Source organism: Alexandromys fortis, unplaced genomic scaffold (genome assembly GCF_014885135.2).
Source record: "Alexandromys fortis isolate MF-2015 unplaced genomic scaffold, M_Fortis_MF-2015_v1.1 scaffold_0, whole genome shotgun sequence".
Lineage (NCBI taxonomy): Eukaryota > Metazoa > Chordata > Mammalia > Rodentia > Cricetidae > Alexandromys > Alexandromys fortis.
In genome coordinates this window covers 12,865,820-12,890,419 of record NW_026067949.1, presented here as the reverse complement: position 1 = coordinate 12,890,419, position 24,600 = coordinate 12,865,820, and the positions used below count along the sequence as shown (strand labels likewise).

At 47.0% G+C, this 24,600-nt stretch overlaps 1 protein-coding gene across 3 annotated transcripts in view; it reads left to right on the top strand.

Annotated features, from left to right (window-relative positions):
- Sel1l3 (SEL1L family member 3) overlaps positions 1–24,308 on the top strand; it is a 110,884-nt gene extending 86,576 nt beyond the window's left edge. Inside the window, exons 18-24 of one of the 3 annotated variants that reach the window (XM_050149594.1) lie at positions 6,071–6,161; positions 6,297–6,381; positions 8,522–8,631; positions 13,713–13,840; positions 14,355–14,457; positions 14,533–14,605; positions 23,214–24,308. In XM_050149594.1, the coding sequence (XP_050005551.1) occupies positions 6,071–6,161; positions 6,297–6,381; positions 8,522–8,631; positions 13,713–13,840; positions 14,355–14,457; positions 14,533–14,605; positions 23,214–23,353 (730 nt within the window). In that variant the 3' untranslated portion in view covers positions 23,354–24,308. The other 2 variants (XM_050149595.1, XM_050149596.1) reach the window with 2 other exon arrangements.
- The last annotated feature ends 292 nt before the right edge of the window (positions 24,309–24,600 follow it).

Below are 24,600 nucleotides of genomic sequence, written 5' to 3'. Positions count from 1 at the left end.
TTTCCACATAGATATAATTAAAAAATAATAAAAATTAAAAATAATTTTTATTTAAAAACCCAACGGTATGGAACTTTCAAAAAACACAAAGTATTGTTTAAAAAAAAGATTTAGTGTAATGCCTAAATGTGGGGCGCCTTGCCATTGGCCACGAGGATGGCAGAAGTCACCCTTCAGACTGCTCGCTGCCTCTCCTCTTCCACGGGTCTTTTCTCCCAAGGCCAAAGTTCAGTCTGACTCCAAGCCTCTGCATTGAGGAATCCTGCCCAGTCCTTCCCTGTTTTGTCCATCATGGGGCATGCCTGTTCCTAGCATGTCAGCTGAACAGTCGGCATCACAACACCCTGCACTGGGGAGCCCCTGAGAAGCACCCAGAAACTGTGAATGAGTTACCTGAGGGGACTGGTTGAAGAGCCGTGGCATGGGCTTTGGAAATTTGGACGAGGGAAAGATGCTACTTGGCTTGGGAGGCTTGGGACAGCCTTGACAACAGAATTAGGGAGACTGCAGCCTTGAAGGATGGGCAGTGTCCGCTTAGCCTGCAGGGGGCAGAGTTTCTAGCAGAGACTATTGCAGCAGCAGAAGTAAAGAAACAGACAAAACAACAACAAAAAACCCCAATCTAGTGCAAATTTTTAAGCCATTCCATTTGCAACGAGAGCAACTTTTGAATAAAATCTAGCCAGAGAAGCATGGTTTGATGGGATTATGAGTGACAAAATATCCCCTTCTTACTAATTGGTGACATGGATGGAAAGAGGGCCAGTTCAGAATCCAAGCCAAGGGAGCCTCACATTTGAACAGTGGACTGATTCCCCTTTGTTTATATAATAGAGACCCACGTGAAATAGTGTGTGATGTGGGCGTGAGTGCAGACACTAACAGTAAAGTGCCCCAGGGTCTCCCTTATCTAAGGAAGTGGACGTGAACCCAAGACAATGGTGCAGGCCTAGGTCTGTCTCAGTGAGTGCGAGGAGGCTGAGGCAAAAGGCTCTGAAGTTCAAGGCCAGCCAGGCTGTGTGGGCAGTTCAAGGCCAGCCTGGACAACTTAGTGAACTCTTCCATCAAGGAGGGAAAGGAAGGAGGGAGGGAGAGATGGCTGAATGTGGTGGTAATGGCAGCGCTTTGGAGGCAGAGTCAGGCAGATCTCTGTGAGTTCAAGGCCAGCCAGGGTTACAGCGGGAAGGAGGCTGGCAGGAGAGGAGAGAGGAAAGGAAGAAAGGACTGGAGGGGGCAGGGGAGGAAGCGTTGCTCTGGTCCTATGTTGACGAAACCTGCCTGTCCCTCCCAAACTGAATTCCACCACCACCCCAGTACGTCTTGTTAGCTTTTAGATTCTTCTATGGATATAAGGATATGTTTGCATGCAGGACGTTTGGTTTGGCTTGCTTCTGACCTTTATATTATTAAAATCAGTGTGTATGTAATCACTCAACTGCTTTTCAAGTTAACCTGTTTCTACAGTTCGATTCCCGCCACCGGGTAGCATTGCGGCGCACCCTCGGTGGTCACACGCCGAGGTTCTCATGTTAATGCATGTCTATGTTTTCTCTTTGTTGTCTTGAAGCCCCCTGTGGCTTGACGTTTGGGCTGGAGGACCTACCCACAATTAAGCTTGCCCGTGGGGTCCCTGGGTCTCTGCATAGGCACCTGTTGCCTGCGCAACCTTATACAGCGATGCTAGTTGTTCGCTGAAATGGCTTCCCGTTGCTGCCCTGCCCATCATCCACACATCTCTGCCCCTTGTTGTCCTTGCCAGTCTTCATCCTGATGCTAAGTACAACTGATGCAATCAGTTTGGATTTGAAGCTTTAGTCTGACAGGAAAAAAAAATCGTCTCTATCCATCACAGTGGGAAGATTTTGTCAAAATATATTTGGAGCAAAGTGCTTCTAAGTTATCCTGTCCTCCCGGCCTCCCAGCCCTCCCCAGGGGCAAGCAGGGAAGAGACATGCGCTTCTCCCAGCCTCCAACTCTGAGGTACCTTCTATTTTGCTGTAATAGAACTAAGGCATCCATCAATGTCCCCAGCCTCTGGACGTTATTTCCAAATTACATGTGTCAGTTTGATGTGCTTGTGGCTTTTTCTGTTGTTCCAAGATTTATGTGGAATTGTTTAAGAGAAGACCATGATGGGGAAAGGGGCTTCGGCTGCACTGACATATCTTGGAAGATTATGTCGTCATGCCCAAGGCGGTCCTTGGACCCTAGAAGGTGTTAGCAAGGAAGGGCCAGCTGTCATGTTTCATTTCAGGCTGCTTTATTTGTATGGATTTTATCTTCGAGCTATGAGTTTGACTGCCCTTTGTCTTCAACACCCCAAGTACTTACCCCTCCATGTCAGCCGGCATACAGTTGGCTTGCTGCGGGACAAGGAGGCACATGGAGCTGGGGATGAAAGAGTCACCTTTTTGCAATAAATTCCACGGGGAGACTCTAAATGTTAGTTTTTTTATTTTTATTTTTTTTGTTTTTGTTTTCCCCCCTCATGTTTCTTGTCTGAGCTGCTTTAGGCATTAGCACAAAAAGCCACAGAAGCAATAGTTTAATTGTCTGAGAACCCACTCAGACATACTTGAGTGCTCAAACTCACCGTTCACAGCAGGTGGCCACGCAAGCCCTTAGGAAGATGTATCACCAGGAAAGTGCCAGGAGCATTTAATGCCAGGCCTGAGACGAGAAGGGAGAAAAGGTTTCTCAGCCCATTCTCCACGAGTGCCTTCTTGTGTGTGCCCTTTTGACCTTTCTGTCACAGCAACTGTCTTGGAAGAGTTGTGTCTGTGCTTGGGAATACTGTTGGCCCTTCTCCACCTTGAGGATATTCGTGGAAGAACAGGAAAACTTTGAACTCTGTCTTTGGGCTTCTGGAGATGAGCTGATGTTTGTTCCGGAATGCAAGAGTAGATATATCTGCAGTGAACGCTTTTACATGATTTCCGTGGAGATAGTCAAGTGAATGCTGGGAGGTTACATGTGGGAAGGTCTGTGTCTCAGAGGAGTGTGTGTGTGTGTGTGTGTGTGTGTGTGTGTGTGTGTGTGTGATGTATGGGCATGCACACACTTGGAAGCGAGAGGTGGACGTGGGGTTTCTGTTGACAGGGTACTGTTGAACCCGGAGCTCACCTTTTCAGCTAGACTGGCTGTCCAACAAGTCCTTGAGATCTGCCTGTATCCAGCCCCTCCCAGTCCCCCCTGGGTTCTTGCGCATACACAGCAAGCCCTTTATCCTCAGCCCCCCCAATGGTTTTTTTTTTGACTGAATTATTTTTTCTTTTATTTATTAAAGAATTCTGTCTCTTCCCCACCGCTGCCTCCCATTTCCCTCCCCCTCCCCCAATCAAGTCCCACCCAATGGTTTTAATAAGCGGGGAAGGTTGCTCTGCAGTGTCGCATCCCTAGAGGTGGCCACTGTAGGAAATGTGATGACATCAGGCACACAGGCGTTGAGTGGTTGGTTCTGCCAAATGGAAGATGAGGTGGATTTCTATCGAGACTGATATTGACAAAATGAGATGTTTAGACATCTCATTTTGATAGATCTCAGTTCTTCCTTGATGGCAGTGCTCCAGAATGCTGCTAGCTTTCCTCTGGGTTTATGTAATATTTGGGCATCAGAAGTCTCTCTTCCCCTCCATCACCAAGGTGACTTGAGAGAGGAGGTACTGTCCTTACAAGCTCTGTCCTAGTAAATGTTCTTAAGAGGAAGGAGATCAATCTCTCACTCACCTCTCAGTCCTCAGTCCTCGCAGCCGGCTGATGTTTCTTTGCTCAAGAGAAGCTCCTCGCATTATGTTTTAATAATGTGAGCCCATTCTGTCTCTTCACGGCCCAGATCTTGACCTTGGTTTGTAAATCAATATCATGTCCTTCCCTTGTGCTTTTTCTGTTTCTGAGATGGGGGTCTCTCTATGTTGTCCTGGCTATGCTGGAGCACCCCATGTAGACCAGGCTGGCCTCAGACTCACAGAGATGCTCCTGAGTGCCGGGACTAAAGGCATGTGCCACCTCTCCTGACTCTTGTTCATTTTGGGTGGAAACCAAGGCATGAATATACGCCAGCTATCTCTGAAACAACTTGAGTTCTTGAGATCTTAGGTCTAAGGATGTAACTCAGTAGAGTACTTGCTTAGCAAACAAAACCCTGGGTCCGATCCCTGGCACCAGTCATGGTGGTATGCTCCTGCAATGTCACTATTCAGGAAGTGAAAATAGTGAGTCAGAATCATCCTCCGTTGCATAGCGAGTTCAGACCAGCCTGGAGCACAGATACATGAAGCCCTATCGCAAAAAGAAGTTGGGGGGTGGGCCGTGGGAAAGGGAGAATATGTAAGAGCAGAACCTTGTTGCAGAAGGATGTAGCTTTTTGCTCGGTCCCACTGACATGCTTTCTGGGGTCTGCTCTGCTCTGAAGAATCTGGTACCCAAACATGGTTGTTGCAGGCTGTGTGACATTTATGGTACGGTTTTGGACTCGTGACTTGTCTTTGCAGAAAACACTGCTCAGCTGGTTGACTCTCCTTAGCAGGCATCAGCTAACGGGTCTACTGTTTGGGGGTCTCTCATAGGCTGGGAATTGGCTCCCTTTTCACCCACGCAGCCCATGGCCTACGTTTCTGCGGAAGGTCTGACTGCCCCAGTTTTCTCTCTAGCCACCTCTCTGTTTCATGGTTTGCCCAGAGCTGCTAGCTCGCAGCTGTTTAGAAGCAATGACTTCAGACTGTTACCTGGTTTGTCTCTCCCATGCCCTCCCCACCCTTCCCCTGATCCATTTTCTAAGCAAAAATGAAGAAAGCATCACCAGTATCATCTGCTCCAAGTGAAAAAATTAAGCCTTGGAAACAACTACTTATGATCCATTTTTAATCATAAACTGGGCCATATACATAATTGAGGAAGCAGGTAATTAAAAAGAAGGAAGTAAATATTACATGCTCTCTGACCAAATGAGTTAAGGCCGAAGAGCCTCAGAGGCTCGTCATCTGTGTGTGCCTTCCTTTGCTCTGTTTTACTTTTCCTTTGCAACCCAGAGCTTTGTGTACGGTAGGCAAGGTCTCATACAGCCCAAACTCGCCTCCAATGTACTAGTTAGCTAAGAATGCCCTTGAGCTCTGAACCCCCCCTCTCCCGGCTCCTGCCTGGAAGGTGCTGGGTTTACGGGCATGTGCCACCACACCATCTTGTGACATTGTTCTGAACGACCACCTCTGAAAGGAGCTACCCACCACGGAGTCCTTGCACCTACTCAGTAGTTGTCAGACGAATGTTTGCTGTTTTCTTTCTTATTGTTCCTGTGAGCAGCCCTCCCACGAACTCCTTGACAATGGAGTCTCTGTACATAGCTCTGATTTTTCCCTTTTGAATAGACCCCGCAGGTGAGATGTGTGGGACCATGTCGTACACATATTATTGATGCTTCCTGCGTTGGCATGGCTACCTCATCCTCCAGAGCCATTGTGCTCATGGCCCTCCCTCTATTAATGGATGTGGGGCCATATCCACAGCCCCAGGCCCTTGTCACAGCTCCGTGCAGAAATCCTAGGCAATTACTCGCTGCATCCAACGGTTATTTTCTTGTCTGTTTTGACCTCTGCTCTCAAGCCCTTCTAAACCACGTTGCTTCTGCCCTGCTTCTGATGCCCAACAAAAGCCCCCACTTAATTAAGCTTCTTCAGACCCCTAAGACCTCAGAAAGCCTTTTGTGAAACAGAGAGCTGTAAAGCTCAGAGATTCTTCTTAATATCATTCATCATAAACGCTGAAGGTAAGGCTTCAAGAACCTAGGACCTGCAGACAGTTCCCAGGCAGCGTGGCCACGTACCGTTCAACCAGTAGAGGTAGCTGTTGCATCGAGGAGCTCCCAGCCTTATCTGTCCTTTCTGCTTTTAAGAGAAAATGAATCAGTGCAGGCAGTATTTTTAACAACGGTATTTATTTAAAGGGGGGGAAAACTCATGATTTTGTGGTTTTAAAAAAACTCCTTATTTCGTGCCCTCTTCTGGTTGAATATAAGGCTCTCTGAGTATTAGTAAGAGCCACTATATGAAATTCATTATTAATCATCTATTTTTAGGCATGAAGCGTTGCTGTATTATGTTTTAGCAGCAGAAACTGGAATTGAAGTGTCACAGACAAATTTAGCACACATCTGTGAGGAGCGGCCAGTAAGTAATGTATTCTGTTCTTCTCTCAGCAGAAGCTCTGAGGGTAAAGATAATGAATTGACTTTTAACCGGGGCCAAATTAGTCACTGGGCCACAATATTAGTGAATTAACTTTCTCTCCCCTTTTCTTTCTAGGACCTGGCTGGGAGATTCCTGGGCATTAATTGTGTTTGGCGATACTATAATTTCTCTGTTTTTCAAATCGATGCCCCTTCATTTGGTATGTATAGAAAAACAGGTGCTCAACTGGAGTGTTGGGGAGGTTTTCACCTATAGTAACAGGGGCCATCTAACAGTTTGGTGTGGAGTGTGGTATTTCTAAAGAATTAGGGAAGAAAGTGAAAAACGTCTGCTATTAAGGTCACGGCTAAACTGCTGTCAGCCTCCCGCTGTGTACTTCCTGCAAACCTACAGCTTCTTCCAAACCAAGACGTCTCTAAAGAGAGCGCTGCTATGATGTGGTTCCCTGGGTGGGTCCTCCGTCTTTGTGCCCGTGGGTGGGCTCCTGGACCCTCCACTCTGGTCTCTACGTAGAGGTCAGCCTCCAGGAAACAGTCCCCAGACTCCTGTGCCCAGGGCATTCAGGTGAACTGCCGACTGGATACTGTTGGAAGATTGCATCATGAGGGGAGGGGAGAAGCCCAGGAGTAACTCCATCTTTCTCTTTGCACCCAGCTCCTGGCAGCGGCCCTTGAGTATTCTAGCTCCCATCAGCAAACTCTGTTCTTTTTGGTCTCAGCTCTCATGGGACCAGGAAGCCCTGGAAGTGCCACGTCTATCCCCTGATATCCATCTTGCACGCTAAGGATGGCACTTGCTTCTTTAATCCTGATTAACTCACCTCCGATTTCCCATTTACCCCTTATGCCCTTCCAACACCAGCACCCAATTCACATGGTGGATGTCCTCTGCAGCTACCAGAGACAGAGTCTGCTTTCCTTTGTTGGCACTGAGTTCTAGCTATACCCCTAAGAAAGTGAAATGCATGGCTGAAACAAAGTCAAAACGATGCAGGACACGCGAAGGCCAAGCCACAGCTGACACAGAGTCAGAGCCGGCCTAACTGATGGGTTGTGAGCCTGCTGGTGGAGATTCTTCCGAGCAGATCTGTTCAGGGTGCCAACTAGATGGAAGTGCTCAGGGCATAAGATTTCCACCAAGGAAAACGTGAAGATGTTTGTTCCATCTTCCTTTCTGTTGCTGTGATAGAAACACCCCAGGAAAAAGTGACCAGGGGCGAGAAGGGTTCATTTGGCATACGCTTCTGGGTCACATTCCATCGATGAGGGGAGTCAGGGCAGAAGCTCCAGACAGGACCCTGGAGACAGAAACCAGGGAGAAATGCTGCTTACTGGTTTGTTCTCTGGCGCTCTCATTTACAGGACCACCCACCTAAGTGGACTAGGCCCTCCCACATCAAGTGTCAATCAAGACAGTTCCTCACGGGGCTGGAGAGATGGCTCAGCGGTTAAGAGTACTGGCCGCTCTTTAATGGAGGAATAGACTTACAGAACCACCGTTCTGCGGAGACCAGGAAAGCAGAAGCGAGGGCTGGGAGCACGCTCGCCAAATTTATAGGCAAACTTTAGCCTGAGGCAAACACGCCCCCTAAGGGGTGGGACTTATCCCTACACCAGAGGACCTGGGTTCAATTCCCAGCACACACACACAGCAGCTCACAACGGGCTGTAACTATGGTTTCAGGATAGTTCCTCACAGCCATACCCGCAGGCCAGTCTAGCCTAGGCACTTCCCCAGCTGAGTTTCCTCTCAGATGACTCAAATCAATTTTACAATTAGAGGTTGACAGTTAAAGTTACGATAGTGTTTTATAAGCATGTGTAAACATTATAATAGGAAATATCAGCAGTTTAACATGTTGATATTCACGTGTGGCCCCAAGATAGTACAGGATACAAGAAAAATCAGAATCATACATTTTCTTAAAACATGACCATTTTTGTTTTGTTTATTTGTTTTTTTTTTATTATGTATACAGTATTCTCAGTATTCTGTCTGCATGTGTGCCTGCAGGCCAGAAGAGGGCACCAGATCTCATAGATGGTTGTGAGCCACCATGTGGTTGCTGGGAATTGAACTCAGGACCTCTGAGCCATCTCTCCAGCCCCCATTGTGACTTTTTTCACATGTATTTATTTATTTATATATTTATTTGTTTGTTTGTTTGTTTATTGGGTAACTTAATTGTGTGGTTCTAGATCATGAAATTTCAGATGACAATGTCCTATCACAATGTCACCAGAATAAGCATACATGCCCTCCCAGCCTATGGGCAATGGGTTAGACACCCTGGAAAATAACACTACCTGACAGGTAACCGCATGGTTTGTGTTCTGCAGCATATTTGAAGATGGGAGACCTTTACTACTATGGTCACCAAAACCAGTCCCAAGATCTGGAGCTATCGGTGCAGATGTATGCCCAAGCCGCTCTGGACGGAGACTCCCAGGTAAGCAGCAGTACCTGCCTCTCCAGGCCCAGGGCCTATCAACCCGTTCTGTGGCTTCAGCAGCATGACTTGATGACATCACTCCACATTGTCACACCCTCGGTTCTACGAGGTGCATCTTGACAGAACACTGACGACGTTCCTCACAGGGGCCTGGAAGGCCCACACCATTGTCTACCCAGAGAGACGGCAAGGGAATAAATTGCTCAAGGCCAAACAACTGGTTGCAAACAGAGTAACCAAAACTCCGTCTCTGGTGGAAGTGTCCAGCATTTCTACACATTCCATAGTACTAACTAACTCATGGGGTAGACACTCAAGGCCCTCAAGGGGCGCCCATAGGAAGAAGTGGTTTGCACATTACATGAGTGAGTGATGGGCCTTGATCTCCCGAGACCTTTTTGGAACCTTATTTTTTTGATAATTTCAGACTTTAAAAAAAAAAAAAAGAGCTGGGCGATGGTGGCGCACGCCTTTAATCCCAGCACTCGGGAGGCAGAGGCAGGCGGATCTCTGTGAGTTTGAGACCAGCCTGGTCTACAGAGCTAGTTCCAGGACAGGCTCCAAAGCCACAGAGAAACCCTGTCTCGAAAAAAAAAAAAAAAAGTTATAGAAAGAACCCAGAGAATCAGCAGCACCATCCGCCCTTCTCCCCTATGTTTCCCTCTAGCAGCCACATGCCCCTGCTGAATGACAATGTTCACAATGCGGCGGTGGCATTGCCTACTCCAGTCTTGATGCCTTTCACAGCTTTTCCACATTGTCCCTTTCTGCTCTAGGGTCCCATGCTGGATACCACACTATATGCAGGTGTTTCCTTTCCTTCCAGTCTGTGACGGTTCCTCAGTCCTTCCTTGTCTCCGTGACCTTGAACTTCTGAAGAGTCCTGGTTAGACAGTTTATAGAACAGCCCTCTTTTGGAGCCTGTCTTTTGAGGCTGTCTCTTGTTTTCTCACAAATACCTTAGCCTATATATATATGGGGCACGAATATACAGAAGCACAGTGTGTACTTACAGCACCCGGGAGATGATATGCCCACAAGCATCACACCAGGAATGCAATGCATGCAGTCAGGAAGCCTCCACAGTGGCAAGCTTCTTTTAGCTACCTAGTGTGATCAAATATCCTGACCGAGAGCAACTTAAGGGAGAAAGGGCTTGTTTTGGCTTTCAGTTCCATGGCAACAGGAAAGGAGTCTTGTTAGGGGGAGCTGGAGTCTGGTTTATCATACTGGGGAAACAAAGAGTGAACAGGAAGTGAGGCTGGGCTGTAAAGAATAAAGACCGACTCCCAGTGGACCACTTACTCCAACTCTTAAAGATTCTACAACCTTCCCAAACGGTGCTGCCTGCTGAGGACCAAGGGTTCACGCACATGACACTGTGGGGGATATTTCACACTGAACTCACAACCGGTGATTTCTGTAAAGTTACTATGCTGCATTTCTAGTTCATGAAGATCTTGAGGGAAGTGTTGCAAAGCTATCCAAGCATCTTGCTTGTCTTCCAAAGTTTGCCTGGGGATTTTAGGAGATCTTGCCTGCAACAACCACTAGCATGTGTCTTTACAGTAGTTCTTTCCTTCATCCCCTTTCAGCTTCCTAATGAGAATTAGGTGACGATCTCAGGCTCTTTTCCACAGTGGAGAATGGGAAGGTTGCTTCCTGCTTGTGTCGGTGGCTGGGAGGTGTGTGGTCACAGAGCAAAGTTGGAAGCTCCTTCCTGCCTTTGCCTTTTAGTTCAGAGGCATTACATCAGTATAGTTGTGTGCCCGGGTTAAAAACCCCACATCTTTTCCACTCGGTTGCTTGTACATGACTTGTCTCTAATCCCTGAGGTCTCCATTTCCACATCTGTCAGCTGAGGTCATTATAGCCTCTCCCCTGTGGGGTGTGAGTATTGAACGCGGTGTTTGTTAGAAAGCTCTGATTCTATGCCAAGTATGCTTGATGAACACGATCTGTCTTATTATTATATCGCCTAGCTCTGCTAAAGAAACAATCTCCCCAGTTATTAGCTATCTTTTAAAATTAGGCCTAATAATTTGATTTTCAATTTTGTTATTTGTTTTTTTAGAAAAACAATATTACAGTAAAATTGAATCTTAAATGGCAAAAAACTGAAATCAATAAATGTGTCTGTAGTTCCATGGCAAGGTCTTTTGTTTCTTTTTTCTTTTTTTACATTTATTTATTCATTTTTGTGCGTTGGAGGGAAGGGTGAGCATGCCACAGCATTCATGCAGACGCCAAAGGACAACTTTTAGGGAGATGGTCCTCTCCTTCCCCACTGTGGATCCTGGGGATTGAACCCAGGCCATCAGGGGTGGCGGCAGGCACCTTTACCCACTGAGCCATTCCTCTAGCCTGGGCTTCTCATTTCTTCATGATATCTTCACATCCCTTCCGGTCCCTGCCACCAGCTGTGTCTGCTACATCGTCTCCCGCTGAAGACCAGCTTCAACAAAACTCCTACGTTCCAGGGTAGGAGCGTGAGGATTAGAATTAATTAGCAAAAGGAACAGAGATATGAGAGAAATAAGAGAAACACAGAACAGCATCGGGAGGGACATTCAGTGAATACTGAATCCATCCGCGGTTATTTTCCACATGCTTGTGCTTATATACTTCCCTCCAAAAAGGAAGGAGGGATGCCACAGGCTTCATTAGCATGATATAAGGCATAGACTTGAATTTTCCGACCTTCGGTCCAGGTGGAGCGGATCCACCTCTATACCCAAAATACTAATTAACCACACCCTGGGTCAGGAGCTCTCATTTGTAGCCGCACCTGTTGTTAACAACTTTGAGAGAGCAAAACTAAGCTCAAACTCATTGACCTCCAGTCAAGGTGCAACGGGTTCACAACTGTGAGTTCCCACAGTCTCCAGTGTGCCTACAACCTTGGGAATAATCTTATCACTCAACTGATAGACTGTGTACATTTTATTACACAGTCTCTATCATTCATACCCATGGATGAATGGTTCTTCTTTTGTTTGACAACCTATTTATTGATTCTACATGTATCTATCCAGTCCTTCTGTGCTACAAAGTTCAGTGGTCACTATTCTTTCTTCCTTGGTTGAGAGTCTCCCAAGGAGGAGCTGGGGAGCGCCCCCTCTTTGGCCGCAGTGAACACTTTGGGATCTCCACCTTCCCCCACCCCCGCACTTGAATACCTCAGTTATACGCTGAGACAGACCGTCACCATCCCAGTGGTTTTATGACTACACAGTAGTATACAGCTGGTTTATATTTCTGTGTTCCAGTCGTTATCTCAGTGAGCAGTAAGTAGCTAAGCCGAGGAGGGTGGCAGAAACCTTGTCGGCATGGACGGTTTAATTCTGTTAACTGAGTGACTGCGGCTGACACTTGGTTCTCACTTCAAATTGCTTTTACATAATTGCTAGTAAGGTAGGTGATTTCATCCACGCTTGTTGCTGATGAACTAATCGCCCCAACTTCTTTATGTGAATTCTCCGTTCTCGTTCTTTGCCTGGTTATCTATTGGTCCTTTGATACATTTTAAAACTCAAGTCATAATTAGTTCTTTATATATTTCCCTACTTGATAATGAACCACGGAGCTGCGTTCAAACACACACAAACGCTTGTTCTCCCGGCCTAGCTGCCACTTACTTTGATCTTATTTTCCCATTGATCAGAATCCTCGCAATTTTATAGCCACGTTCTCTCTTTTCTTCTAACACTTCAAGTTTTAAGAGCCCCTTCCTTTCAAAGAGAGGAGAACGCTGTGCATTCTGCTGGATGTTTGCGTGCGTCTTAAAGACACTTCGGACTCTTTCTACAGACCGGCAATGAGTGGAGTCTCTGGACCCTGTCCTCTTGCATCTGAATCCCAGCTCTGCCATTTTCTAGCTGGGTGACCTCGAGCACATCCCTTAACTTCTCTATGCCTCAGATTCTCTATCTGTACGATAAAGGGTGATAGTACCAGTAATGACTCATTGTCATGAGACTGAGTGAGTGTTTGTAAAGCAGATGCTGTCCCCCCACAGCCAGCACTCACAAGTTAGCTGCTGCTGTGTTGACAGTGATTGCTGCGTGAGCTGGTGGGGAGTCCTGGTATATACAACGTGGTGGATGTTGATGGCCCGCAAATTATTATCAGTGGCCATTGAAATACAAGGCCAAAGGGAAACCATGAAAACACGACCCACCATCTTTTGAAGGGCAGTAACACTTCTCTGTGGATCTCTAGTAGTTTATTGGAGGATATGCTGGTCTGGCCACATACCCTCATGCTGGAGGGGCTGTTTCTTTCTGGTAGTTTAAGAGTACCCACAGTTTAGACACTTCTCAACCAGCCAGCTCTCGAATGACATTCTTTTATGGGAGCTACATAGTCCAAACAGTAGGTCCCACTTGGAGGCTCTGAAGCAAAGTGTAGAAGAAAGAATTGAAAAATAACCCAGAGCCGGGCCGTGGTGGTACATGCCTTTAATCCCAGCACTCGGGAGGCAGAGGCAGGTGGATCTCTGGGAGTTCAAGGCCAGCCTGGTCTACAAGAGCTAGTTCCAGGACAGGCACCAAAGCTACAGAGAAACCCTGTCTCAACCCCCCCCCCCCAAAAAAAAAGAAAAAAAGAAAAATAATCCAGAGCTGAGATTTACGCCACCAGGAATCATGTGACGTTTTCCACACTCACTTAGAATACCCCAGATATGTGTTCATATGCTAACGTTTATTTGATTAGGTGTCCAGTAGACAGGTGGTGACCAAGGGCCTGGTCCTTTAGCAGTGACCTGCAAACTAGTGTTCTGGCTTTGTTGATGCCAGGACTCGTTTCCCAGGTCCTGGGAAGGAACCAGAGTCGGGAAGGCTTGCCCAGCGTTTGAGCAGATGGACTGTAGCATTCTTTGAAAACCTCCCACTCTCCTGCAAATATATTTCTCAGACACATATATTTAGGGAAACGGCTCATCAATGAACACGACCAAACCATCTGGCTCTTGGGACTGTGGGAAAAAAAAAAAAAACAGTAGAGGTTGTAAAAGTTTACAGTTGTGTCTGGGTTTTATCCAGGAGTCGCTGACTCGGGTTTTGTTCACTTTTTAGGGATTTTTCAACCTAGCTCTACTGATAGAGGAAGGTGCTGTCGTCCCACACCACATTCTGGAGTTCCTGGAAATTGACCCCTCACTCCATCCCAGTAACTCCTCCATCCTCCGGGAGCTGTATGAAAGGTGAGCTCTGAGCTGAGGTGGGGACCCACGTGGGTTACATTCACCCTGATTTTGTGATGTCAGCTGTGAGAAAATGTCACCAGAATTGCTTCTGTCAGCCTTCAGAAGCTCAGCTGAAGTTGTTCCTTTTCTATTGAGCTTCCGGTCTGTCATGGAATGTTCTAGATCTGAAGTTTAAGTGCTGACCAAGATTTTCCATCAGATTGGGGGTGGGGGGAATCACACGACTGATTAGCTGGCTCTTCTAGAAGATAAGGAGGCCATCCTACACCTGGACTTTGGATAGACACTCAGAAGATCCTGTGCTAAGGGCCTTCCTTTCCAGAGGTTTCTACTAGAATCTCCAAATACCAGGTCGGGCCCAAAGCACTTTGAATTAATTAGCTTCATTCCCTACCACCATCTTGAGGGAGTTCCTGTATGCAAAAGCAAACTCATGTGGGTATGAGGGGCCAACCATGGCTGGTGCCACCTAAGCCAGCGATATCACAGGTACTCTGGTCTTGGTTTACAGGTGCTGGAGCCTCAGTAATGAGGAGTCCCTTAGCCCCTGCTCCCTGGCCTGGCTTTACCTTCACTTGCGGCTTCTCTGGGGTGCCATTCTGCATTCTGCCCTGGTGAGTATCCTCCCCGAGCCCTGCCCGAGCACTGCCCTCCCTCTGTCATCTGACCTGTGCTCCCAATGCCTGCAGATCTACTTCCTGGGAACCTTCCTGCTGTCTGTAGGGATCGCCTGGATGGTGCTTCATTTCCAGTGTGTCTCAGGTAAAGCTTTCCGGAAAGCCAGGGCAGGAGGGAAGGGGTGGGGTCTTTTTCCCTCCCAACAAGTGGCACACGCCCTCCTCATAATCCTGGACAATCCTTCTTCAGCGTGGTCCTGCATAGGATAAAGGCATCCTTACAGTGTATGGGGTCTCACAGTGCCTGACTGTCAGGAAGCCTCAGTCTGTTACAGTTTTCAAAGGAAAGGGCTTGGGATTTTGGCTGTTTATCTTTTGAGCTCAAAAAGCAAAAAACAGCCGGGCAGTGGTGGCGCATGCCTTTAATCCCAGCACTCGGGAGGCAGAGGTAGGCGGATCTCTGGGAGTTCGAGGCTAGCCTGGTCTACAAGAGCTAGCTCCGGGACAGGCACCAAAGCTACAGAGAAACCCTGTCTCGAAAAAAACAAAACAAAACAAAACAAAACAAAAAAAAACAGAAAACAAAACAAAAATTGAACTAAAATGTTTTCTTCTTCCCTATATATTCTTGAAACTTTCATTTCAAATGCAGCAGCTGTATGAAGTATTCCCACTCATGTAGCAGGATTTCTTGGACCACCAGCCCCCAAGTCCTGACAAGGAGACATGTTATTAATTATGAATGCCCGGCCTTAGCTTAGGCTTGTCCCACTAGCTCTTATAACTTATTTTAACCTGCTTCTCTTCATTTACGTTTCGCCTTAGGACTTTTTTACCTTTCTTTAATTCTGTGTGTTCAGCTTTCCTGCTTCCTCCATGGCTGGCTGGCTGTGGCCCCTATTGGCCAACAGCTTTTTGTTGTTGTTGTTTTTTTCAGTCCATGCAGCATTTTAATCAGACCAGTCAGGTGCTTAAGCAGGCAAGGTAAAACAGCAACACATCTTTATGCAGTTAAACAAATGCAGCACAAACAAAAGCAACCCATCTTTACAGAGTTAAACAATTATTCCGCAACACAAACAAGGTAACACATCTTTAGTTACACAAATATTCTGTCCCACAGCACACTCGTCCCAGTCGTATTGTGTAAGTGTACCTAGCTAGCCAGGTACACACGGAGAGGCCACTTTGGTTCTTTCCAGACACGGTCATTTTTTCACGCTAGCCTAAGGAGTAGCTAATGCAATAAGAGTCTCATTACTTCTGTTTGAGCTTAGACTGACTCCGGACTTGGAATCTGTGTGACTTGGTGTGAATTACTCACCCTTTCTGATCTCCCAGTTTCTCATCAGTTGAAAGAGAGTCTATCATAGCTTTCAAGGGCTGTAAAATGAGGGGGACAGTTTAAAATGCATATAGGGTGCTTATCCTAATGGCAACTGTAGCTAACCGAGAGCCATCAAACCTGAGTGGTGTATAAAACCCTCTCAGTGAACATCAGCTGTTTTATTTGTCTTCCCAGGGTAAAGGATGGCCCAAGTCCTACCGTTCATGTTACTATCTCATACTTATCAGAGGCTCAAACTGCAAGTGTCTCTTGGTGGAAAGTGACAGATTTCCACCATGTTGAATGGCAACCAGAGAAGGGAATAACTCATGAAGACTAACAGAGACACAATGGGTAAATTAGGGACAGGCTGGCATCTGAGTGTTTGCATGCCCGTTATTCGTGCAGCAGAAGATGAACAGTGAAAGGAGGGGGTGGGCTTCCCTCTCGCAGGCAAATGCAGGGCCGTCTTCGTCTAATTTACTGAAGGAGGTGCAAGCTGCCCTCCACAGCCCTGCAGGCTGGCGGCCGGGTCCTCTGCCCCTGCATAAATCTCCCTAGGGCACCGTCTGCCTCATCCCGGAATTTGTTGCCAGGTATAACACATTTATTTTGCATCTTGTCAATGTTTTCCATTTCAAATTATCTTTGTCATTTTTACTCCATGGAGACACTGTTACGGCCGCTCTGAACACGCTTCTGTGAGGGTTGCTGGAAATTGACTTGATGGCTTTATGCCCGCCGGTAGCCATGAAAATTCATGGGTGGGTGGGAACTCCTCTCTTAGACACTGGCTGCTTCTTGTCTTCCTGTCTTCATTATCAGTCCTTCTGCATTCTTGTCTCCCTGTCCCTATGGCCCTTCCCTAGATCACATGTATTTCCCCTTCCTGTCCCTCCTTGGGTCATTCTGTCACCTGTTTCCCCCTCACTTTTCAAAAATGGTTTCACTCGCTTTTTCTAGTGTGTCTCCCCTTTCTTCTGGACAACCACAGAAGACTGTGTTGGGATAAGATCTAAAAAAAAAAAAAAGAACTCAGTTCTGCATGTGGCGTGTTACAGATGAGGAAATGGAGGCCAGAGAGGTGAAGTAGCCTGTTCAGCTAAGGAAACGAGACCAAGAGGGATGCAGAATTCCAGACTAGCTTTCAAAACCTCAGTACTTTCAAATGTTACAGACTATCTTAAACTAATTGCCCCTTCACAGTAGGAATATTTCCTGATAGGTTTGAGTATCTTAAAATAAAATTCGTAATTAACCTGCCCACATGCATATTTGCTTTAAAAGCACTATGAAGGATAATTAAAAGAAAACAGCTTATTACAAAATAATGTTTCCATATGTAAATTGGAGCCCAGTTCTTCTTAGTGTTACTGGGCATATGAATCATGCAAGGTTCCTAGGCCTTGAAGATTCTGAGAGAGTGAGTCTAGACAGACATTTGTAGCAGGCCTCTGGGTCATGCCCACACTGCCGTTCTGTAAAACATGCCTGGACCGGGAATGGTGGAAATGGGAAGGAAGGGCCATCGTGCTGCCAGAATGTGCCTGCCTGCTGGCAGTGCCACCGGCCATGTGAGAACTCATGCTGAGAGCTGACGCAGCTCTCCCATTCCTTGACTGGTATCCATGGTCCTTGTACAAGGTGAAAAAATGCCAGTCATTTTGAAATAAGATTGTCCAACCAGGTGACTGCAGAGGTGATAGGCAGGTGACAGGACCACAGGTACATGGGCTTCCTAGAAGCCGATGCTTCCACCACTGGCCTTGATGAGCTGCTGGCGCCCACATGTCCCTTGCACCACAGGAAATGGCGGTGTGGATGACTGACCCTTGTGGCGGATGAGGGTGTGAAATAAGCATAGTAATTCACCCCGGGTGCCGGTCAATAGTCAATAGAGAAGGCTCGGGTTTGAACACTGCTGGCCTCTAAAACAGCCTGGGGTGAGGATTGCCACTAGATGTTGGGGTTCTTATTTATTTCAGAGTTTTGATTCTTTTTAAAATCAATTGTTTTTAAAGTTAAATCCTCTGTCAGCAAGCTGTTCCTATCGGTTATGCGTTCAACTCCAGCTACCCCCATTTTTCTCCCAAGTTTATATGATGTTCTGTGATAAATAGTCAACATGCCCCAGCCTTTGCCACGTGAAATGGTCCCATGTTCAGTGGTGCAGGACAGGAGTTAGTCCCACCAGCAGTGGGGAAAAGAGCTGCTAAGATTCTGGCCCTACTGTTACTTGTGGGACAATGTTGAGCAAGGGAGAAGAAGCTTGCCTTTGCCTCCATTTGCTCTTCTGTAAAATGGAAGAGATAATACCTTACCTGCTTCTTTTTGTAGCTGAAAGAACCAAATGAGATGACATGGTGTATTTAAGCTGTTAGTTGTCAGTCATGGCCTAGTGGGACATTTTGCCTGCAATTAAAGAATTCTGCCACAAGGAGGCGATCACACACTTAACTAGCCTGATTTGCCTCTGTAATAGTTAACCGAAGCCTAGCATGCTTTTGCTATGCTGTGGGGCTTTCACTTCAAAAGCATTTAAGCAAAGGTGTTTACAAATCTGTCACACGTAACAAAATAGGAGACAAATAGTGCCATCAAGAAAACCTGTTTCTGGTTCCTGGCTTGCCTTCCTCCAGGCAGCTACATCTTTCAAGAGATCAGTGCTTCTCGGGGTAATAAGGCCCCTGGAGTTACTTGGCTGCCTCAGGTCTGAGAACAGAACGCCTACTAAATGTTCCAGGTGCTCGGTTAGGCAGCTTCTGGATCACCCTGCTTGGGCATCTTTCCCTAACCCCAGAGCCATTAGCATTTTCCCTGGAGCCTTCCAGTTTCAGGTTGCTCCCGGGAAAGGAGGGAAAGCTTTGCTAGAACAATCCACAGATAGATCAGCCTCACTCTCAGACCCTAAAAAGAGTTTATTTCACTGCTTGTGTGTGTCTCAGAAGCACCTCCTCCCACTCCTGCCAAGAACACAAGCATAATTAGTGTAATGGAGCGGCTGTTTTGAAGCCCAAAATATCCCAGAGTAAAGTGAGTTCATACTTACCTGGACCTGCTGCAGATGCCCCTCAAGCAGAGGAGCCTGGAGCCTGGCTGGCGGCCTGACGGGAGGTAAAAAAAAAGGATGGAAAGAAAAAAAAAAAAAAACCAGAAGCACCATGTCAAAGAAAGGGTCCCCCTTTGAAAACTGAAATTTGAATTTTGAAAACACAGAATCTGAAACTCTAAACCCTAAATTCTTAAACCAGCATGAAGCCACAGAGGGTCCACACCTAACCCCCTAAGAGGTTGCAGGAAAATGCAGGGGCACTAAACATGTAAAATTACCTTTCAGTCTGTGCATATAAGGTGAATATATGAAACGACGAGTTTCTTTTTTTCTATTTGTGTCCACAAGATACATCATTATACATAGTCTGACCTAAGCCCCAGCTCTGAACTCCGAAACCCATCTGGTCTGGTTCATTTCAGAGGGAAAAAAAGAATATCCCCGTCTGCAGCGTGACTCTTAACTTGACGTCTAAAGAACACACAACATAGAAGAGATCTGTAGAGCTTTCCGTTCCCAGGGATGGCAGGGTGGGCTGAGTCCCTGCCAGTCTGTCCCTACCCTGCCCGTGAATGCTGACTCACCCTTTTAGACGGTGGTTATTCTAGGTTTTTTTCCTCTTTCTTTCTATTTTCTAACAGAATGTAAGGTGATCCAAGTGAGATTAATTAAGCTTTTGTCTGCTCTGCCTCTGTCCCCTACGCATCCAGTTAATGAGGTTTCTGCTGAAAGCACAGTGAAACGCCACACAGAGTGCTGGTGAAGACAGCAGATCGTCTTGAAACCAGGGAAGTCACAGCAAGGTGTCTTCCCCGTCTCCCCTAGTCTCCCTCTCTTGGTGCCCACCGGTGCCAGTGTTGACGACAGGAATCTTGTTCCTGTCCTGGGCCCTGCTGGCTCCTGAGGACTGAGTCATGCATAGTGTGAGATTTACAGGCAGCCTCCTTCCTCTCATTCTCTCCAGTCACCTGCCATACTCTTTGCTGAAGCCCACGTTTGATTAACTGGCAGCCAAATATATGGGATGGTTATAACACCGGTCAGCATACTTTTCTGTTTTGTTTTCTAGGCAGAGTCTCCCATAGCCCCTGCTAGCCCCAAGTTAGTAGAGGATAACCTTGAACTTCTGCTCCTCCTGCCTCTCCTCCCAAATGCTAGGATTATAGGCCAACATTTCTGCTTTTACTTTATGTGTCTAAGGCTGGAACCAAGGGCTTCACGCATACCAGGCTAGCGCTCTACCAACTGAGCTACACCCCAGCACCCCACTTTTCTGTAAGGAGTTAGATAATAATTGCTTTGCCTTTTCCTCTCTGTCCCTGGAGACATCATAGTTGGGCTTCTAATAAAACTGTGTGTGGACCCATTTGAATTTCAAATATTTTCACATATCACAAAGTCTTAGGCTTGTTTTGAGTTTTGTCCTCACATTTAAGAGTGTAAAAGCCATTCTTAGAGCATAGAGCCATACAAAACCAGACAGTGACAGCCATTGGCCGCGGGTCCTGTGTGTGCCAGCTCCCGATTATTCCCACTAATATACAGAAATGATTCCCCAGCCAGCGAGTAATCCACAAATCACTTCCCCTTGGCTCTGGAACATACTCTGTTATTTTTTAAGCAGTGCGATGATATTCCTGGTTACCTTGGTTCTAGTCCAGTAATAAAATCAGCACACGTTCCTGGTGAGCAGAGACAGAGGGCCCGCTCTAGAATTAAGATGTGTGGCGGGGGGGGGGGGGCTAACACAGTGATTGCAGCGCCCACAGAAGGGAGGGGGCCCTCACAAAGATAATAACAAACTTGCTGTGGAAACAGCTAGTGTTCATTATTGTCCCCGTCCGGGGGATTAGGTGGCTGCGGCGCTAATTAGGCATTCCTTCTACATTTACACATTGGCACTTTTTGTTTTAATCAGAAAACCAATTGCTGATTTATCTCGTTACCATGGTGACTTAGATGGTCCCTAAGCTTAAAAGTCCCTGCCTTAGTGTTGTATTAACTTCCACTGGGGTCACAGGAAAGGCAGAGCCTATGGCAGATGGGGGTCCAGACACCAGCTGTTGCAAACCCTTCTGTTCCCAGGGGAGGAAACAGAGGAACCAGGGATTCCAGCATCTTAGAACTGAAACATCCACATGTTCATATCTAGCTCAGGGAGTAGCCAACTTCTTTAAGCAGCTAAAGAAGATGCCCAGGATTGGCTTCCGACTGTGGCACGGTGGTCTCTGAACCTCGTCTCTTGATCACCCGTCTCCAAGTCTTTCATAGCCCTAGTAATGTTCTGCCATTCCACAACACCGTGGCCTCTCTCCTAGTCTCTGCTTCCACATTTCCTGTGAGTGTTGGAAGAAAAATCCTGTCCGTGGACAGAAACGCCAACCTGCTAGGATGCTCATGCCCCAACTTTCAGCAGCAGCCCTTGGGGTGACCCCGTTCAGACATGGAGCTGTTGAAGAGTTGGGTTGTCAGTGCAGGGTGGCATCTTTGTGTGGTACATACGGTTCAGAATGACCTTTAAAAATAGCTCCGTTGGGCCGTCAAGATGGCTCAGCAGCTAAAGGTGAAGCTGCCCATGCTGGAAGCTTGCATTCAGCCCCTGGACCCACATGATGGAAGAAAAGCAAAGGCTCCTGCAACCTGTCCCCTGACCTCCACATGTGTGCCTGGCGCATGCACATGCTTACATATGTGTGCTACACATAAGTACAAAAATAATAAATAAAATAAAAAATGACCCCACTTTCTGCAGAGACTGAAGTATTACCGAGTTTAGTTGAGATCACTGCTTACAGGCAGACTAGCTTGAGTTTGCCCGGACTTTGGTCACTAAGCAGCTAACTGTTCATCACCCAGCTGCGGGTGTCACTGTCCCCATTTTACAAGTGAAGAAACTAAGACTCAGAGTGGTTCAGAGCTGGCTTGAGATTGCCCAGCTTGGTAAACATCCCCGCTATTCAACTCGTGGCCTTTCTGGCTTTGAAGTTCTTGTTGTTTTTGTGTCGGAGCCTCAAAGGAGACCACAAGCAACCAGAAAACAAATGCTTCAACCCTTTCATCAGTCCCCTAAGCCATGTACCTGAAACAAAGAAATCTCAACACATTCCCCACATACTTAGGCATTCCAAACACTGTTCTAAGCTTTTCAAGAGCATTTTCTCAGTTAACCCTTGCAATGATTCAGTGAGGCAGCTGCGTTCCTCTTCTCCATTTCCTGGAGTTGGGAACATGTGGATAAGTTACCCGAAGCCACTCACACAGCTGTTAAGGGTCAGAGCAGGGGGCCTCAGGAGCCTACAGTCTTTCCTGAGGCATGTCTAGGTTTTAATACATAAAGCGGGCTTTGCCAGCTCCAGCGTAGATGACATTAGAGCCAGGCTGTCACGTATCCTACAGGAGGCTTAGCGTGATCCTTGGTTTCTGCTCATAAGATGCCATCATTCCATACCCTGGGCAGGTATGGCAAGTGGAAATGTCTCCAGACACTGCCACAGCGCTCGGGGGGAGGCAAGATCACTAGTATCAGAAAGCTACTGACATGGGGTCTGAAGAGGTGGCTCGGCTTTGAAGATCACTGGTTGCTCTTGCAGGGGACCTGGATTCAATTCCCAGCCCCCACACGCCAGCCCACAACCATCTGTTACAGTTTCAGAGAATCCAGTGCCCTCTTCTTGCCACTGTAGGCACCGGGCACTCAAGTCGGACAAGACATACAGGCAGGCAAAGCACTCATACGCATAAAATACAAGTTAAAGAGAAAAGACAACTACCCACATGAACTTGATATAAGTTCCTCTAAAATCAGGGTAATTGTGTTCTCCAGTAAAGATATATCCAAAAATACTGAAACCTAATAATTTCAATGAAAAATGCAGCGATTGTATTTTCCAACCATTGCATGCAATTATTTAAATAAAATAACTTGGGCTGGATATGACACACCATCCAAATGGCATAAGAATGCGAATAAAACCAGCCCTCCTCTGACTGTTTGATATTATTTATGGTTTGTATTATATCGACATAATGGGGGAGACGGGAGAGGGGAGTTGGGGAGCTGGGGCAGGACCACAGCTCAGGAAACTGACTACAGCGGCATTTTGCCTGGAAATTCCTTCAGACACTCAGGGACTTAGAACCCCAGGCCCTAAGAGCCACCAGAGATCTTTACCTATCTAGTCCAACCTGGTATTTTATAGAAGGGGACACCAAAGTTCAAAGAGCCTAGATAATGGGTCCAAGGTTGCTTGTCTACCGAGAGTTGGGACCACCAGCCAAGGAGTATCCCTCTTGCTTGCTGGGTCCTGGCTGGGGCTGGGCGTCCTGCGTGTGCCTCTCTCAATCGTCATCTCCCTTTGCATTGTGTCTCCGCAGCCAGTGGCTCCTCTCCAGCACCAGCCTGGGTCGCAGCAGACCCCACCTCATCTACCCCAAGTCCAGCTGTGCCTCCAGCTGCAGATGCCTCCGACCACGACCCACCCACGATGGCTAACAACCCCGAGCCTTGTGGGTGAACTGTGCACTCCAAGTCTCTCCAGCTGAGAGACAGTCCTTTCAACATCTGGCTGGGGAAGGCCGAGGCCAGGGCATTGTACTGATAAATACCTTAAATGTCTCGTGAACTGAATGCCGGCTTTGCACTTGGTGTCTTTTTGTTTATTTCTAAACAAGGACATACCGAGAGCAGGATATAGGTATCAAACAAATTCAAGGATCGCCTTGAAAACAGGGACATGCGGGGAGGTGAGCCGAGGCATTGGACTTTCATTCCTGGTCATGGTTCTGGGAACCACAGCCTGCCTTGTAGAACATCCATATTCCCATCCATGGAGATGCGTTTTACAAAGTCTTAGTCTTTGTTCATCCCCTCTGACCGGAGGACAGGAACTTTCCTCCGAGGCTGATGATGCTTCAGCGGCTGTGTTTGCCACATCCACATCCTGCTCCCCAAAGCCCGGCTGACAGATTGCTCTCTGAGTTTCAAGCCCAGCAGTTAGAAGGCACCTTGAAGCAAACAAAACAGCATAGACAGGGAAGGCAATAGCATTGTATATCGGTTTACATTTTTTCCCCTGTGGATTTTTCTGGAGTCGTAGTGCTTCCAAATTATTTGATGACATTATTGGATATCGTTTCTGTTTCCATCACAACCCACGCAATAACATCTAGGAACTCTTTAGTATTTAAGTGTAGTCTTCTTCATGAATTGCTGTTAGACTAGACTGGCAGCAAAGGGATCTGCAGAAAAACAGCTGTTAGCTCATAGCTTCATCTCCACCCCTTCTGCCTGCCGGTGTCTGTATAGGGATGTGTGTGCGTGCACAGGTGTGTGTGAGTGTGTGCGTGAGTGTCTGTGTACTGTATGCTGCTACAGTAGAAAATAAATCAGTAAGGCATTACTGTGGGTTCAGACTACTCTTTGCACTACTTTATTTACAGTAGTAAATAAAATTATTTTTCTACAGTTGACTACCAGGAAGTTGGCTTCTTTTTTTTCCGTTGTCACTGTGGTCATTCTACCAAGTGCTGACGTCCATGTGTTCTCCTCAGGAGCCTCCCCATCCTCAATGCACAAAACAACCCCCTACACAAGAGGGGTTGTCCTGGAAGCCACTGACAGCTGTGGATATGAAGGTGGCAGGAAGCTCCCTTAACGAATCCTAAGCCTACACCTGCCAGGATGATGTTTGCCGAGCCTCACACTCCGTGCTGGGGCGTCTGCTCTGATGAGTTCTTCCTTGGATTCTAGGCTAAGCCTCCA